Genomic DNA, 19,672 nt, shown 5'->3' with positions numbered 1-19,672 from the left:
TTCTGGAATGCACCAATATCATAACAGAAAGAATGGCATCATCATGCACTTTGGCAATGCTGGAGGAATGTGGTGAGTCAAGATCTATGCTACATTACAGAAAGAATGGCATCATGATGTACTGTGGCAATGCTGGAGGGATGTGGTGAGTCAAGGATCTATGCTACATAACAGAAAGTACATAACAGAAAGAATGGCATCACGATGCACTGTGGCAATGCTGGAGGAATGTGGCGCGCCAAGGATCTATGCCACACTACAGGGAAAATACCATTATGATGTACTGTGGCAATACTGGAGGAATGTGGTGAGTCAAGGATCTATGCTACATAACAGAAAGTACATAAAAGAAAGAATGGCATCACGATGCACTGTGGCAATGCTGGAGGAACGTTGTGAGCCAAAGATCTATGCTACACTACAGAAAGAATGGCAGCATTATGCACTGTGGCAGTGCTACAGCAATGTGGGGAGTCAAGGGTCTATGCTAAATAACAGAAAGAATGGCATCATGAAAATCTGTGGCAATGCTGGAGGAATGTGGCGAGTCAAGGATGTATGCTACATAACAGAAAGAATGGCATCATGATGTACTGTGGCAATGCTGGAGGAATGTGGCGAGCCAAGGATCTATGCTAAATAACAGAAAGAATGGCATCATGATGTACTGTGGCAATGCTGGAGGGATGTGGTGAGTTAAGGATCTATGCTACATAAAAGAAAGAATGGCATCATGATGTACTGTGGCAATGCTGGAGGAATGTGGCGAGCCAAGGATCTATGCTACATAACAGAAAGAATGGCATCATGATGTACTGTGGCAATGCTGGAGGGATGTGGCGAGTTAAGGATCTATGCTACATAACAGAAAGAATGGCATCATGATGTACTGTGGCAATGCTGGAGGAATGTGGCGAGCCAAGGATCTATGCTACATAACAGAAAGAATGGCATCATGATGTACTGTGGCAATGCTGGAGGGATGTGGTGAGTTAAGGATCTATGCTACATAACAGAAAGAATGGCATCATGATGTACTGTGGCAATGCTGGAGGAATGTGGCGAGCCAAGGATCTATGCTACACTACAGGAAAAATACCATCATGATGTACTGTGGCAATGCTGGAGGAATGTGGCGAGTCAATGGTCTATGCTCCATTACTTTAAACTCTTCTTATTGTATGCAGTAAAGAAACATCATGTGCATTTGCAGAAAACAATTCAAATAAGTGAAATTGCGCAGAAGGAGGGTGATAGAATGAGGCGGTGCTGGATCCAACAGAACTGCACAGACCAGACGGTCATTCATCAGTTTTCATTGTGGGTACATTGACATGTGCTGGCACCACTTATCACACAATGACTGAACTATAGTTTCACACACAGAGACTCAGGATGGGGGACACAGTTGACAGATGACTGGCATTCCGCATAACACACTTATTACATGCTGTTGTTAAAATCCATCTAATCTGGCTCTTCCCAAAGGTGTTTCAATATCTAACCTGCAGGCTCAAAGATCCCTCATTCTGAGTTTCATTGGTTATGCCATGGGAATGTAACAGCCACATGTGTTTTTAGCACACTGCTTCAGTTCTAGGGTCAGATTACAGAAACGTTGCACTGGTGCAAGTGAAAGGTTGCATGGTATCAGCACTAAAGCAATGTTCACCCCTTCATAAAAACACTGGGACATATTAAAAACCCATTACACCATGACAAGTGAGGTTTGGCATGTTGTAAGCACCAGGTCAAAAATGGTCCTAGTGCACAAAAGATACATTTTCACTGCATTTATGCACTGGGCAAAGTTTGCCCAGTGCTAATATGGAATGGTATTAGCACTAGGGCAAACTTTGCCCTTGTGCAAAATGTAGCAAAAAAACGCATCGTGTTTGCACTAGGACAATGTGTGCCCTGGTGCTTATACCCTGCCGAACTGCACTTGTCATGTTACACTGGTTTTCTAATATGTCCCAGTGTTTTTTGAAATATGGCAAAGTTTGCCTTAGTGATAATACTGTGCAACATTGCACTTAGAACGTTGCAAAATTGCATGACGGGCGTTATTGTTTTTTTCTTTTTCTTTCATCCTCCTATTGGTGTAATTCTTGTTGCCCATTTTACTCTTTTGCTGCTTTTCACACACCTCCCAGTGTTAGTCACACCTGGATGACCTGATTTGCACTGGGTAAATCAGGGGTGTTTGCTGGGGGATGGGAGAGTGTATTGTGCATACACAAGCCATTTTGCAGATATGGCTTACCATTTTGTCCGAATTGAGCCATTATAGCTACTTCTCATTCCTCCGATTCCCTCTCTTTTCTCTTTTTGCAAAGGTCAGCAGACATTTTGAGCCTAGTTGTTTCTGTGCACCATGATTGTGCCGCAACAGGCAAATACCCCTTCATTTTCCCCAGCCTAAGCTCAGGTATATCTCTGAATAGGCCAAAGGCAAACTAGTGTGAGAATCCAAACCCAATTTCCACTTTTTCTACTAAAGAGTCAAGCTCTGCAAACGCTGCCCCTATAAAGGCAGAGCTGTGAATCCTTCCCAAGATGCATCAGGAAGGCAGCAAAATCGGCAAGCATCTCTGTAGGGAAGAGTGCATCTTCTCTCTGAACGATCCTGATGAAAGATCCCGGATTCACTGCAGTACCTTTAGATCCTTGATTTACCTGCCCCTGCCTGAAGCACCACATTTGTGGAAAAGGGCAGGCTTTGTTCAGGCATAATACTATGTCTCGGAGAATCGCAAGCTACGAAATACTGGCCCTCATTACAACTCAGGCGTTAAGGGTTAACGCCACCGTTAACCCTTAACGCCTGATTCCCACCTTAACGCCTGCTTTTTGGAGGCGTTAAGTTCCATGGTGCTAAGGCACCTTGGTGCTAATTACGGCACCGTAATTTACGGTGCCGTAATTAGCGCCTTCCCCACTCCCATTATGCCCTATGAGGCAAAAATGGGAATGGGGAAGGGAAAATGGGAAATGGGGATTTACCGCCCCACTCACCTTGTAATGGAGCGGTAAATCCGCCATCCACCATGGTGTAAACGTAGTTTACACCATGGTGGTAAAGTTGGTGCACTTAGCACCTCATTTGTAATGAGGGCCACTGTCTTGATAAACCTGAGACTAGGAATGAGGCATGGAGAACAGACAGTGTAACATGTGGAACAGGGTGGCAAAACATTCATTGTTCTGGTTTGACGTTTTACCCAGTGCAAAATCCCAAAGGATTCCACGTAGATGGATAATCACGTCTAATAGGGTGACAACGACTATAACCCTGAGTAATTTCTTTGCTCTAAAGAAATTGGTCCAAACTCCAGGTCTTTCACACTTGGTACAAAAAAAGAAAACCTTTCCCAGATTTTCAATCCAATGTAGGAGATGCTGATCTGAGGTTTTTATAGTGGAGCAAGCCAATATCCATTGAAGGCACACCGAGAGCAGAGCCCCTTCACAGTTCTTCCAGATAGGTAACCCTTTCCGAGCATGATCAGCATGAGCAACCACCCACCAGTATCCAAACACATGTTGTCAACAGTCAGCCATCCTTGCTTTTAACTATTCAGTTTTCCATCCCAGCCCTTTCAGTAGGGGAAACAATTGAGGCATATATGTACCGACTCCTGTGTATGCTGTTGCTACAGGAACCCTTCCTTCTTAATTTCCTCGGGTACAAACTGAAACAGTTCAGATGCCCTGGACATCATGGAATGAAAGGATTCAACTTCGTCTGGTGGGGAGGCCCTGTGGGGGTCATCCACATGTGGTGTTTACCCTTCAGCTGGCTCAAAGTCATTGTCCTCGGCGGTGCCTGTAGGTGCAGTAGCCGAGTCTGCGCTTGTGTCCATGTGTTGAGCTGGGGCTCTGGGTGGAGTCAGGTCACGACACAGTGGTCGTGGCATGGGGGTCAGTTGATGTCGAGGACCAGCACCTCCCTTAGACTTTCTCTTCCAATGAGGAGGGCTCAACCTCAGAGGCTCCTGGGGGTCCTGTGGTGGTATAGGTCCTGATGCAGGGGACATCCTCTGCTGGATCTCTGTGACCAGTTTGTGTAGAGTCGTTAGAATATCCAGTGAGACGTCCCTTGGCAGAGGGGTGATAGGAGCCAGCGGCGTAGGGCCTTTGTCGCTGTTTCCGCAGCTAAATTACGCCTCGGGGGTCAGCACACATGTGAGGTGCCCGTCGTAGGTAGCACCTTCACAAACCCACTCTCCTTCAATGCTGTCGTGGTGGACGTTGTCGCCTTTCTCGACAATGTGCTGGCGACGGTCCTCATCAACGGAGCTGTCATCGAATCGGTTGACTTGGAAGGCTGAGATGCCTTAGTTTAGACAGATCCTCCCCGGACTTCTCCCTTGTCGGATTGTCTGCTGATCAATGGAGTTTGGACAGGGTTAGGGACTTTCTCTTAGAAGAGGTACCTTTCGTCGGCAGGCTCACTGTGGAGACTGATGGTGATGGCCCGACTTGGGACCCACATCAGTGGCGAACCCAGCAGAGCCAGCATCAAAGAGTTTGGCCTTCTCTTGGACCCTTGCGGGTGGGGTGTCCTCAAAGGATCACAATCTACTCCTGGAGGGAGTTCGCTCCTTGGACCGGTCACTCCTGGATGAGGCATGACCCTGCCCCGGAGGACGAGTAAGGTGCCATGCTCAAATTGAGCCACATTGCTAGCCTGCTGTAGCAATCTTTCTTGGTTTTCTTTGAAAAACCACGGCACACCGTTCCTTAATCCACACTTTGCGCAGAGTGTGAAGAAGCTCCTGCTTTCCTTCTTCTCCACAGACATGGTGGAAAGATGCAAGGTAGGCTGGGCCTTCTCAAAACTTTGATGGACGATCCAACGGTGGATGAAGATCTTCGCTGGCTGCGGATCCCCGCTGTTGGTAGTTGTCCTTTTTCAAAAAGGATAAGCAAAAATCAGTCAAAATTATTCAATTTTCTATGGAAAAATTTTAAATTGCAGAAAAATAGCTCAGAGAGCAACGTGAGTACTCCCAACACTGAAGCGTGCAGTAAAAATCTGAATATGGCCCCCAAAGGTGGAGTTTAGGGAGAGGACTGTCATTGGATGGGGCAGTATGACCCAGAGGACAGTGATTGGTCTAGAGGTGAAACTGTTTTCTTTTACATAGGATTCCCAGCCTGACGACGGGGAATATTCATGAGCATGAAAATCCATGCCACACCCCACATCCATGCTGGAGAATTTATGTATCTCAATGTCATGCATTTTTTACAATGGTTGTAATTTTGATAATTTTTATACGTATTTGTATTTGAATTGTTAATGGATTGTATTGCTTGAATAAACTTTACTTATTAGAATGAGTACACAGCTCTTCATTTAAAATATTATGGTGGAATCAGAACACATGTGTAGTACTGGCAAGCTAACATTGTTAACTGGACCCCGTTCTTTGTTAGTATGTGTCCCTTTCTCCACCGGGTCTTGTGACATGAGGTCTCCGGTGAACTTGCATTTGGACTTCTCCAAATGAATGCTCTCCGCACAGTGTCCTGGTGAAATTTCATTTTGCTTCTCTCTGCCAAGGATTAGAGTTCTACTGGGCATACTTGACATTCAGCTCTAAATCGTGTGGATCTGGCCCATCTCACACAAAATAACTCTGAGCCCATAGAAATATGATGTCCTGTTTCCATCTGGCAGGTTTCCAATGCCTGAGTGGAACAGATATGCCCATATGTGGATCAAAGCACACAATGCCAAGCTACAGCATATTTACGACGCCCAAGGCATGAGAGCACAAGCAACCACAGGTCTGTGGTTGCTTGTGCTCTCATGCAAAATGAACAAGACTTAGCCGTTCGGTGAGGATGGCACCTTTTGGTGAGGGGCCCGGCCTGATTAGCACATTGTCTTTCCCCTTCTGTAACAGGCAGGCTGAAAAATTATGGTCTTGTGGGGTGCCCAGAGGAATGCCAGGGGTTATGATTAATTCAAAACCTAACAGCTATTGCTCTTCAGTTTCACATAGGATTCCGTTGCCTCCAGCAAACAAACTGAAATTCTCAGAAGGCCACCTTCTACTCTACTCTTGAGTTTTGAATGGCTCGAGTCTGTTCACAAAATGCCATGTTAATCACTGGAAATACGTTCCCTGTCTCAAGATGTTAAAAGAGCTGCACACTGCTGCACTGTCTGACACGGCTCTCAGAATGCTCGCCTCCATCACTTGTCTGTGAGTGATGGTGTGCTGTTTAATGCAATGGCCCTAAAATTAATTTCTATGTAAATGAGGATGCAGAGTGCTGAGTTGCAGGAGGCCCTCATGTGATGTGTCAACGATCGGAGACTTTAGTGAATGGTTTGTCAATATTTTCCAGGCCCAATATACCTTTCGCAGCACGCAGTGGCTTTGCTTTTGGCTCTGAGCCACACGGTGCTGTATTGAACCGTTAATTTACCATTGCATCCAGCAATGCAGAGTCAGTGTCGTTTAGAAGCAGCCCATTATCTGCTCGAAGGCACGTTGGGCTTATTTCAGAACCCCGTGGACGCCTGGCTCCCTGTTATCAATATCATTAAAGTGGGTCTTGGCTATCGATATGCTTTACTGCCTGCGGGATCACAGGGCATTCGTTCTGAGTGGTGATGAAAGGGATCTGTACTTTCATGCTGTGACAACTCTGCCTTTTTCGCAACATATCACGGATGATGGAAAAAATGGTGGCGTTGGTTCGATATCATATGGTGGAAGATGGCAACTACTGTTTTGCAATAATGCATCCCTAATCCCAGCATTTCATTACATGTTTTTTAAATTCTGCACGCAATGTCAAGGACCTAACTAGCCCCTTTACTGCAAGCCATATGGATGTGAGTGCAGGGCTCATACTTTACACCTACAACACAAACGGTACTGGGAAAACAGCTTTAGACAATACTTGACACCTACTGAAACATCGAGATGGTTATTGACCTGCTCTCAGTCAATCAGAATGCTCAGAACACAGTCCATAGTTACTGATATTGATTGCATTTTGAGCATTCTGACTTCAAAGCAGAACATCTTTCACTCATTGTTTCATCAAGACACTTCCTCTCTGGGAGGACTTTTTTTTGCTGCAACACCCGATTCATCTCACCACATAGAAATCTAAACCAGAAGACAATCCCTTCATTTTCCTATGGAGAAACTGCTTACTTTTACGTGACCCCCTAATGCAGGCTCATGCTAAACCAAGTTTACAATTAAAATGCTTAACTTATGAAGACAACTTTGTTATTTAAATACCACAGCATTTAATGTACTAACTCATTTTACCTTTTCACTGTACTTACTTTGAAAGTATTTTTTTTTACTTTGGCACTAAAACATGCATTGCTAGCATCACTATATCCTAACAGCCCTACAGACCTCGGTTGGGATAAGGATCCGCCACCAAGGTATGGCCGAGCTTTAATGAATCATTGAGTAACATCCGGACCCCCGCTGTCCTCTCAGATGTACCAATTAGGAATCCAAGCATTTGCTCCCTAAACACAGGAAAGCATATTCATGTAGAGCAATTGCTTTTTGAAGTCTGTTAATAAAGAAAGCATTCGACAACGAAAGGCAACCATAACCATATGTCGTCAAAATGCATAATCTCCACAAATATCATGAATACCCTGCACAAACATATTTATACAAACAGAGTCATGCAAACCGGTGGATATTCAATACTTGCTCACTAGTGTTCATCTGTTTTGCCAGACTCGCCTTTTTAGGGCTGCCCTATGTACATCATATTTCACAAATCACCTGCGAGTTCAGACAAACCCCATGAACAGACATTATAAACAAGTGCAACAGTACTTCCCTGTTGGCGATACCTTCGGATGCTTTGTGCTTCAGTACTTACAGGGTATGCAACATCCCCAAAGAAGGGCAGTACCTCAGACAACAGACAAACAAACCATTGTAAACAGACACCGAAACAGACATTTCAAGTTCAGGGTACCTTTCTGAGACAACATAAGGGCTAAAAGGGAACAAACCAACACAGTACATTTGGACTGTACCTGCATGCTTGTGCGATGCATTTGTCTTAAAATGTTCAAAAACATCATCGTAAGCATAGACAATTGTTCAGTGAATTCATTTTAGATGTGAATCTCAGTGCTTTATACCGAAACAACTGATCAAGCATCAAACTACTCAAATACCAGTAAAATGGCGTTGCTGAGTCGAGCCACACATTATCAATTGTGTGTGTATACTAACGTAAGTGGCGTCTTTGCAGGTATTTAAGAAATATTGCTTTATCATTATTATGGTTATTGTTATCAGGAAGAACACACATTTATTTGTTCCGCATGCATGGTCAGTGCCCCCAGCTGTTTCATGGGCCTTCATCCATTTATCTTGGGTTTCACCTCGTGTTGGCACACTTATTCCTTTCATGAAAACATGAATCCGCTGGCATTATTTAATATGTGAAGTTACTGTTGACAATTACATACGTTGGAATGCTATACTCTGTTTAAAATTAATTTAGGGGTATTAAGAGACAGTGGGGCTAATTACGGGATTGCCGGTAAAAGCAGCCGGTAGGCGCGGGTTACCGGAACCCCGTAACAGCCTTACAGCAGCCGGATATCCCAGTGCCACAGGGATATCACAAGTGGCAGCAGTAACCGTTACTACCCATTTCCAGGGAGTCCCACTGTGTGTATTCTGCCCCGGTGCGAGAGAGGGCGCAACAGGTAGTGGTGGCGTCAGGAGGATGGAGGCACCAGCTTGACCTTCATGGAGGGGACCATGGTTAGCATGAGGATGGGTGTAATACCAGCCTGAACCCACTCTTGTAGGGTTCCCCACAAATGGATGCATAACACTTCTCGAACTGACTATGGATGGAAGGGTCCTTCCTTAATGCACTTCTATGGGTGTGGGTAGTAATTGTGCAGTACTTGTCACCCACTGTGACTCTCACAGAAATTCGTTCAGAGCAGACTAAATAATCTCTGGCACATTGCCTCAGCTCTTCTATGTGGCACCATTTGCTGTGTAGACACTAAGGATGTATGAAAACAGGTTCATGGTGCAAAGAACAGGCCTTCGTAAGCTTTTCTAAAGTTGTACCTACAATATAAGTGTCCGTTTTCAACTATACTACTAATTCATCTAAATATTATTTTTAGATACCAAATATTTCAAGAGCCGAGAGCATTGCAAACATTCGGACAGCTTTTGAATGTTTTGCTCGCTCCAACCAATCTCAGGTTCCTTTTTCAAAAAATGATGAGCACTCTGAGCCGGTGGTTGGCTGGAAATTCTCCAATCGCGCTGGCTAGGTCTTGTTGAACATCCTTCGGTGCTCTGCCAACACCCTGTGCCGTCCGGCCTCCCGACCATCCCTTCTCGCTACCTCATATCTCTTCCACTCTTTTCTTCTTCTAACGCTTGCTTCGCCATTCCCTTCAGCAGGTCCCCACTGGCATGCCTTCCAGGTCTGACAGCTGGCGCTGCCGCCACCGTGGGTCTCGTTCACCATCTCCTGCTGCCACAATGCAGTCTTATCTGCCTCGGGCTGCATGCCCTGTACTACATCCGTCTGCGAGGCCACTCCTCCTCCACATCCCTCAGTGTGCTGGCACCAGCTATGCGGATGCATCTCGATGACACAGTGGCATCAATCATCAGCTTTTGGGCACCTAATGCCCAGGTATGCCGACCCCTTACGGCCTCTGGGGGTGAAATAGGTTCAGAAACAAACCGAATGCCTTGCATATAGGGCATTCTTTATTAATATCTCTAGCATGGGGTATTTCCTTTCATTTGCTCTTGACCTTGCACATACGTGAACCATAAATGTGAGCTCTGTTTTTGGTATTTATAGAACTCATTACAAGTCCCTTCATACAGCTGCTTTCTCTGGATGCCATTAACTGATAGTGAGAAGAGGTTCCCTTTACGACCAGAAGCTTTTTGAGCCTTCAGCAGAGCCAGGCCACCGCTCCTGGTTCTCTGTTTAGAACACACAGTATGCATGTCTGCTTTGATAGGGAAACCACAGCCTCGCACAATGAGCTGCAAAGGTGGTCCACCTCTTCGGTGCATTGACTTGTGCTCAGAGACAATGGTCCACATTACGTATGTCTTTGTGCTTCTTAGACCTCAAACATTCAAATCCTTATCCTGATATTACAGTTTTGAAAAATAATGTAATTGTTTCATTAATATATTATGCCGATGATGATGCTGGTGTAAAATAATTAATCCGTTTTTCTCTATACATATGCATCTACATAGCAACATTTGAACATCATTTTCAATAAAGTCAGGATCAAATTTGTTATGGGAAGTTTAATGAAGGACATTAAAATAAAAAAGGGCAATACACTTCAGTTGCTAAGAATCATTTCATTAGCTGTGTGTTACAGGAGTAACAGATGTTGGAGTTCAACATTATATCATTTATGTATTATTTCATTTGAGGTTTACGAGTTGTGTGTTCATTGGCACATTTCATGTGTGTTTGTGTTGCTATTTGAAACAGAAGGAAAGCACTGAGATTCAGAACATTTACACACACACACACACACACACACACACCCCCCCCCAAACTCTGGGTGGTCCAGTGCTTTGATTCTGAGACCATATCATTCACAACTAATGTCAAGAAAATATTATAATGCTTTGAATTCATTTTTGGTACCAGTTAAGGGCCTGATTTACAAAAATGCTTAACATGGGAAAGTCCCATTGAATTATTTTTTTAAACCAGGGCCTAAGTGTGACCTACTCCACAGACATCACCAAAATAGCTTTTAAAAGAGCAATACCTACATCAACAATCAGGAAGTCCAGCCAGCACCAGGCATTTGTGAAATACTTTTGAAATCCGTACGCCACCCATTTTAGAAGCATTTCCAATATGAAGATATAAGTAAACACCTTGTCCGCATATTCAAGTACAATCTTAATCGTCTTTCGCTGTTCGATATATATGTCCTCAAAGGCCTGTCAATAAAAGGGACTCATGTTAATGTTCACAGCACTATCTATTGAGTCAACATAGTATTACATGGAAAGTAAAGTTAACGTTGGAATTCTAATGTAGGGTCTTATGGCCTACTCTTTCAGTATAAAACAGAATGTGGGGTGTTAAACTTCTATTAATGGGGACCAATCAACATGTTTAAGATTTTGCTGAAGCTATCTGCGTTCCTTGCCATTACAACAGTGTGACAAACTTTAAATCTAGAAAAAAAGAAATGCAATCTTGAAAAAGTTAATTGATGAAGTGCTTTGGGGAAAGGAGTGAAGGCGTGGGGCCAGGAGGAGGATTATATCACTACCCAGATAGATGTATTACAAACACATTTTACAAGTGCAGTGCAATTTTGAATCAGGACTCCCATCATGGTAAAAAATATCTGTATGCAAATATATATTTTGTCGATGCATTTTTGCAATGGGCAATATGTGCCCTGCTGCAAAAGCGAGGACACAATTGTTCCGTACCTGCATAGTCTTTTTTCCCAAAAACCTATGACTTCATGTAGCTCCCCCCATTGGGGTCCAAAAATTAGGAAGTTTTCCCAAATGTGGAAAGGACTACCATATCTCCAGCGCTTTTCGTGTACTCTTTTAACTTCAGTTTGAGAAACACTTCAACATACACATTGTATACACTACAGTGAGACTGTCTGATATTTCCGAAGCCACTTGTACAAAATGCTGTGAAAGTGCACATAAGCATTGACTCACCAGAGCTCCACTGCTCATGAGAATCATGAAGATGATGAAGGTTTCAAACCAGTTGTGTTCCACTATCTTGAAGCAGGTTTTTCTAAGGTTCCACCACTGTTTCCACCTGCCATGCTCCACACTCACTTGACAGCATTTGTATTTCGCGATACATCCTTTAGGGTATAAGAAAGATCCAATGAAGCAAAATAGCAATAATTTCAACAAAAAATGTTCGCTTGATATATATAATTATTTTCTGGTTGTTTTATATACATTGACTAAATGTAAAACACATTTGGAAAACAAGGGAACCAGTGCACAGGGCAGGACCCATTCTCTGGCAAGGGGATCTAAGTGGCCTTGAAACACTAAACTGTGATGGGTGGTTTTGGATGGTTTTATTGGTTACCACTGGTAAATGCTATGGCAGCCCCCTAGATCATTGCAGAAGGGGAAACAAATATAAAAACCATGGACCCACCCCAGAAGAGACAGTCCATCCTGAACCTCTGGGTCATTTGCCTACTTCACAATAACATGCACAAGATCCCCAGACATGTGTCAGCCTCATTGGGTAGCATCAGTGAGATGTAATCTGGGACCATAGTCACAGAATGCTTGGAACAAGGGCAAGTTTGTACCAATTAGGGCAGCTTTGCAATGCTAAAAAGCAAATTTCTGGAAATCTTTGATATAAACATAACCATTAGTTCTGGGCAGCAGTCCAATTGATCGCCTCTCCACAAGGTGACAAGGAATCCATTGACAGGGAGGTGATGCCATGAATCCATGCAACAGCCCCCTCCCAGGTAGGTATAGTAACATTTTCTACATTGATTTTAAAATTGAAAATCTCAGGCATTATAAATGAAGCTTTACCTACCAACTGGACCATGCAGCCAACACGTTATTGCTCATAGTCTTGCCATTAGCAATACTTGAGCATCCTTTCACTCATAATCTAACTGAGCAAACATCCACTAGTCAATGAGGTTGTTACATTGCTTTACCATGAGCTGTCGTGTTGTGCGTTCACATTATTACATTTCTCACACGTTTCATTCCCTGTTCTTTCACCCAATTGTCTGGAGTGTGTGCAGTAGCACCTTTGGGCATTCTTATGCACAGAACGGGATTACCATAATAAATGATCTTGGACTCAAATAACTAAACAGACTCAAAGAATATGTCAAAATACTACTTAATTATCAGTGTAATAAAGTAGGTTAATCTGGCAAACAAAAAATCTTAGTCCGCACACTCTTGAATACATTTCAGTTACACAAAGGCATTATACCTCGATGTGTGTTAGTTATTACATCATCCTACGTGGCAATTAATAAAACCTATCGGATAAAGGAATTGGTTAGGGGAGCATATCTACTTATAGTTTCTATAAGTGTTAGAAACATCATTTGCTGCCCCTCACCTGGCAGGCATGCCTTGAACTTCCCTCTAACTACTAATATTACAGGTTATAGCAGCATAACATCAGCGGATAGGCCCCTGCCACCATGTATGCTCACTATTGCATAGGCCCTTATGGTTGGTTGGCCTTCTCTGCCAACGTTGGACATTTGGCTTGTTAGCAACACATAAGAAAAACGAAACCCAGGTGCAGAGAACAACATCAGACTACTGCCCACTTGCCCAATTAGTTTGAAACACTTGGGTACGAGGGCGATATAAATAAAATATCATTTCATTTCGTTTACCACCTCTGATCAGTCAAGCCTTCAGCCAGGGCCTCTTCTTTGTACTTGACCTTGCTGGATGTTCTCTTCTCTGGAACTTTAAGGGGAGTTAAGGTACATTGTTATTTTCATCTGGAGTTTGTGAATATGCTTTGTTTTCTGGTCTTGCACCATGTGTGAAGAGACCACACTTTTTTCTATCACGCCTTTCCATTTAGTGCTATTTGATTCAATTATCTTGGGTGTCATTACCCTCTTCGGCCTCTGGAGATTTGGTTGCTCCATTTCACATGTGCATTCTGCATCTTTAATTGTACAATACTTGGCATTCACAAATGTTTGCTCATTTACTTAATCTAAGAGAAATATGTCCTGCGTATACTGCTTGTCCTCATTGACTCCCTTTGTTCCCTGCAATTACTTCTTGCTGTGGCATTCTTGATCTCTGGCCAACAGCTATTCTTTGTTCAAACACATTTATATTTTCAGCGTCCATCAGCTCTGCAGCCCTGGTCTTCCTCCTTCAAGCTTTTTGGTTACTATTATTCAGAGGCAATGTCCATCTTTTCAACATGGCTGCTTTACCCATTTTATATTTTCTACTGCAGCAAGCTTCTAAGTGACTCATCGACTCATCTACCTTGTGTTTCTGCATATATTAATTTTCTCCTCATCTGCTTACTTATCTTTTGTACATATAGTTTCTTCTCACATGTATGTGGGCTTGTCCTTGTTTCTTCAGTTACATCTTCATTCTTTAAGTATCCTCATATTGTTTCAGTGCCTCATCGTATCCTCTCCTTCTGACATCATTTTGCACCTACCTGCTTTCCTTTACAGCTCTTCGATGTTCAGTGGTGTCTGCAAATCTCCTGCTACCAATTCAGTTCGAGGTTACATCTGGTACAGTTGCCTGAGTTCATAACATCTCTCATATACTCAGTGCGGTATTGGAATGATACCTGGTGTCACGCACAGTGTCTTCTTCCTCTTCATCCAGTATGTCGGAGGTGAGGGTGTGGGTTCTATTGATGACGTACATGTCTGCTTCTCTACAAGTATTTTAGCATGTTTTCACATATTTTACAGTATCTGCCAATGCTGATATATTTTAGTGCCGATTTGTATATAACATTTGCAACCTGTTTTTCTATTTACCTTTAAAGTAGTGTGCATGAGAAAATTTGCTTCCTGTTTTTACCAAAAAAAGGTATATTATCTTGCGCTCTCTTCATGTGTGATGCTATTGTTTACAACATATGTTAAAATAAGTTTAAATATTCATTGGGATTTTTCAGAGAGTTCGCTGTATAAAATAATGAAAAAGTAACATTATGGGCAGGTACATTGGATTTTATGTTGGCCCACCTTGCTGTAAATATGGTTTGTATCTTATTGCTAGCCGGCCCCCAGCTCTGTTTTCAAAGACACAATGGCAAGTAGCGGGTGCATGGTTGACAGGAAGGTGTTTGAGGGCAGAAATGTGATGACATTATTGCTAGCTAGATGTAGAGAGGGGGTGGGTCAAAAGGCGTCAATAGACCATACACCAAAATTGTAAGACAATTCGGCACAGAGGTTTTCCAATCATAGAGTTGCAACTGACAAAAGTATAAAGTATACCAGTTCCTCCTTAGGGAGCAATGGGTGATGGCAGGCGCTACTCTCCAGAGAATGGTCGGCAAAGCAAGTGCACATACAAACACAGTGTTGAATGTCCAAGCAAATCTACATTTAAAAAGAAACCCCTTTAATAAAAACAATACATACTAAAAACATAAACACCCCACTACTGCAAGGGAAAAGGCACTGCATAGACAAACTGAATATAAACACCAGGACGACTAGATAGTTGGGAATTAGAAGGTAGGAGGAAAGTAAAAAATAGACTATTAGCAGAAAATAGAATAAAAAACAAAGATAGACTTTTACTAAGAAAGCGTCATTCTTGCGTCTAACTAATGATGTGGAACAGTCTCAAGGTATGTATCTCTGTGACTGGCACCAACACCTTTTCCACTATTTCACAACTTCAGGCTTCAGTGGCTGGCAGCAGCAAGCTGGTCTTTCTGTTGCTTTGTGTAGTTTAGAGTCAGTTTGATGGTGGTACCCTGATGGTACTTAGTCACACTGGCAATGTCTTCAAGATGAGTGACTCAAGGGAGTTCGGTCACAGCATGAGAGTCTTTGAGATAGGCAGCAAGACTGGTTCGATCTGCTGCTCAAGAGTGCTACTCAAGATTCCATCACACTATCTTGAGGTTCTCAAGTCTGCTCAAAGAGTGGTTACTGGAAGCAGCTGGCTTAACTGTCTGGGACAGCAGTTTGGAGATGCAAAGCAGTGCCTGATGGCTCAGGCAGGAGTGCATTGCATGGGGATAAACAGACTCTACTGGCAGTTCAATGTCGATTTCAGTTTGACAGCTCAATGCTGGCTCAAATCTTCTTTTGGGCTGCCTGGACAACAGTAGCAGCCAGAAGTGACACTTCTTGGAATTGGGTATTGGGCATCTTCTTTGACAATCCACAGAAACGGCAGCTCTCTTCTGCATTTAAATGTGGGAATAATACGTTTTGAGAGGTTGGATTTAATACAAATGTAATGGTCTGTCTGGTGAAAGATGTAAGTTATTTCTGCATACACCTGCATGTTTACAAGATGTTGAGTTCGTTTAGAAGGCAACAAACAGAGCACCGACAACAGAGGATGCATGATTAGTCATACTTCTGTGGAAGACATGGTATGTTCCTGTGGGCATATAGGGATTGAGAAAGGAAAGAATTAGAAAAAGTAATGGCGTTATAACATATCAGGATGTGTGCCAATGATAATAATATCTGCCACAGAGGTGCTGAATCTCTCCCAATGTATGCATGTAGCTGAATGGCCCCGTACAAGAGGTTCCATTAATGTACTAGTTGACAAAAAAGAAAATCACAAAAGTGACAAGTTGTGTCAAATGACACAACAAGAACATTCAAGTTGTTGCTTTTTATTTAAGATGTGAGCATGGTTGGGGTTTGTTATCTTCTGCTTGACACTTCACAAGGACACTGTATGTTCTTCTTTCCTGGGATAGTACCAAGGGGACCTTTTGCTTTCTTTTCCTCCTCCAACTCTACTGCTTCTCTGTCTCTTAGGCCAGGGTCTCTACTTGTCCATTTTCTGCCACCTTTTGGGCCCTTCCTCCTTCTCTCTGTTCAGGGCCCCTTTCTATTGTCCGGGTGTAGAGGAGGTCCCAAATATGGCCTGCACTCCAGCCACCCATTTTGAGATACCAGAAGCATACTCGCCAAGATATGTGACGTATAAGGAGCAAATAAACCAACAGAGAGCCACAGTGGGGCTCTGTCCAGTACCCATCAGAAGGACTTGTATACCTATTGAAGCGCCAATAACCAGACAACCATGGGCTGCACGATACCCATTGAGACAACCATACCAGCAGTTGACACAAAATGAAGACTAGTTACAAACTGTCCCCGAAGAGACCCAAAGGGCCTTAATCGAAGGCAAATGGTGAACAACACAAGGGCCCAAACAGATGAACAAACCGCTGATCAAAAGAAGTCACATAAAGATGAAATGTTACGAATAATGACGTAATGAACATTGAAGAAGAGACGATATTGAAATAAGGAGACGCAACCAGGATTGAAATATGCAATTGGCTAAATGCCTGTAAATAAACTTGGAACGCAAGAAGCTAAGGAAACGATACTGCTTGCAATGCTTAGTAGAAGGATAGAGCGGCAAAAGCCAACTATAGATCTACCTCAAGAAGCACATTATACAAGTGCAACTCCATTTTATAAACGCAGAATTAAGCCCTGGACGGTGAAGGACAAACAGGCCAGGAACCAGATACTAGCTCAAAGCCAGACGAAAGAGCAGAATCGAAACTCAGTAAGAAGTGGCTCATGCCTAGGAATTCGAGGTCAACTCCAGGAAGGGAGGAGAGCGGCAACTTCGAAGAAACAAAACTTAAGAGCATAGCAGCCAGCCAGTGAAGGTCGAGATAAGGAGGCCCAGGCAGGTGGCAAGGCAAAAGGAAGAATCAAATGCACAAATTGAGGGAGAATGACGCAGATTCATGGTGAACTGACATGTGACCAGCCAAGCGCGAAGAGGTACCAACGTCTGATGTCACCCACCCCAGAGGATGCAATAACTTTTCCTGATAAGAAGCTACAGTTTCGAGGCCAACATCAGCCAAGTAATTAACACATAGCCCTAAAGCACTGATTGATGGAAGGGAGGCAGGGTGAATCTTGGGGCACACCGCATCTGGTTGTCCATTCTGCATGCTGCTAATTAAAGTGGAGATTTATGCCTAGGGGTGTAACCGACCCAATCACAACAGACCAAATAATCTAGGGTCCTATAGCTAGTAGAACCAATGAGACGTCGTACTTGTAGTGACGTCTATCACGAGTGATGTAGAGGAATGGGCATAGACACCCACCCGATAAGAGTTATCCAATCCTCACACTCTGTTACCATATACAGATATAGTACCTATACTTAAGTTACCTTTCCCGACCAATAGAATTGCATGACAGTGTTACACGTCAATGATGACGAATTCTGCCTATAAGAATTGCTGTCTGAAGGAAGAATTTGAAAGTTGAAGCGAGACGGGCGATCGCATCACTGCTGATTTCCATTTGTTTCCCCGTTTTTTGTACTTGTCATTAAACCAACTTCCCTTTGCCAAACCAATGACTTGGCCTTATTGATTGGTGTTGGAGTAAGAGAATACTGCACCCCATCCTCCTCAAGGTGCAGCTATCTCGTCTTAAAGTACTGGAGGGCAAGCTCTGAATCTCATGGGCCCATTGAGGGGTTGCTCCGTCCTCCTGTACAAGAGTCTCTGCCCTTTGCTGCTCTGCCTTCTCCTTGACCAGAGACCTCGCCTTCAGCTTCTCTCTCTCTTAGCCCTCGTCTAAGGCCTCAGCCATTGCTTTCTCTGCCCTTTTCTTGACTAGGGCTATGGTCAGGGCTCCATTCACCTGCCGTTTGGTCTCTGCTTCAATCTCCTTGATTTTCCTTATTTCTGGTCTCTGGCTTTCAGTCTCCTCCATTCCTTCGGGTTTCTCGATTAGTCTTTTCTATCCGGGTCGTACAACAGGCCTCTCTTTTCGAGGAGTTAAAATTCATTACTCGACTCCAGGTCTAAAAAACTGCCCAGCAATCTTCCTTTCCTCTATGGGTCTTACTATCTGGTCTTCCACCCAGCCGAGTAAGGTTACTCTCTGCCCAGCAACCTTCTTTCTCTGCAACACCACAACTCACCAACTCTGTGCCACAAAACTCCCTTCCACTCTTGTCCTGGGATCTGGTACTTATATACTGCTTGGACTGACTAGCTTCCTGCTGATTGTCCAGAGGAGTCACATGCCTGCTCTAGGCATACTACAAGGCAGGGATACTTTGTAGGCCTGAGTTCATGGGAGAAGTATTTAAATAGGGAAGCTTCCATCTTGGATCCCACTTCAGCCTGTGCTTGTTGCTGGTAGGGAAGAAGCTGCTGTTTTATTTACCTATCTCAGGCTGGGGAGTTTCCTTTCTTTGGTGTGCTCCTGTGTCAAACGGCTCTGGGCATGTATTAAGCATTACTCCTGTGAAATGGAGTTTAGACATACAAATTTCTCCTTTGTTTGGTGCAGTGCTTGTATCATTTCCCTTGAGTTTAATGGAGACTACAGCTGTACGCAATGCTTTCTCCTGTGACAAATCAAATGGAATTTGTCCCTTCTCCTCAAAGGGAAGCCCACCCCTGTGAGGGTAGGGAGGTGATCCCACTTTGCAATACCATCCCTAGGGGTGGAGGCAAGTGGGACCTCACTGGTGGGCACTACACCTTAGGAGAGAAGGAGAGCAGGACTCCCTTTCCTGTGAGGAACTCGCTAAACCATTTCACATGATGCCATACATGGGACTATGTAATATCCAAAGTAGTGTTAAGTAGTGTCAAGTCCCGATGTTAAGATGGATTTCTGAACTCTGACCTGGCAGGCAGAAGTTTAGGAGGCCACCCTAATTTAGTGGAACAGGGGAACCTTCTGCACAAACCAAACCAATCCACGGTAGATTGGCAGGCGGGCAAGACTAAGTCTTAGGAGGGTGGGAGGGAGTGATCAGAAACCCACAATGAGCACACGCAGTAAAACTCCTCAGAATACTCTTAGACCAGTGGATATCCAAAAAACATGTATTATAGGCCCTAGAACTAAACCCAAATAAACCACAGG

At 43.6% G+C, this 19,672-nt stretch overlaps 1 protein-coding gene across 7 annotated transcripts in view; it reads right to left on the bottom strand.

Moving 5' to 3' along the window:
* Positions 1-19,672, bottom strand: part of LOC138488904 (sodium channel protein type 2 subunit alpha-like) — a 1,014,718-nt gene that overhangs the window by 275,109 nt on the left and 719,937 nt on the right. For all 7 annotated transcript variants that reach the window (XM_069616299.1, XM_069616302.1, XM_069616297.1 and 4 more), the window contains exons 19-20: positions 11,742-11,896; positions 10,818-10,991 (exon numbers count right to left, since the gene is read on the bottom strand). In XM_069616299.1, the coding sequence (XP_069472400.1) occupies positions 10,818-10,991; positions 11,742-11,896 (329 nt within the window). The remainder of the gene's footprint in view (positions 1-10,817; positions 10,992-11,741; positions 11,897-19,672) is intronic.

Source organism: Ambystoma mexicanum, chromosome 9 (assembly GCF_040938575.1).
Source record: "Ambystoma mexicanum isolate Mex_15411 chromosome 9, UKY_AmexF1_1, whole genome shotgun sequence".
NCBI lineage: Eukaryota > Metazoa > Chordata > Amphibia > Caudata > Ambystomatidae > Ambystoma > Ambystoma mexicanum.
The sequence above is the reverse complement of the archived record's forward strand: the minus strand, read 5'-3'. Positions and strand labels throughout refer to the sequence as shown.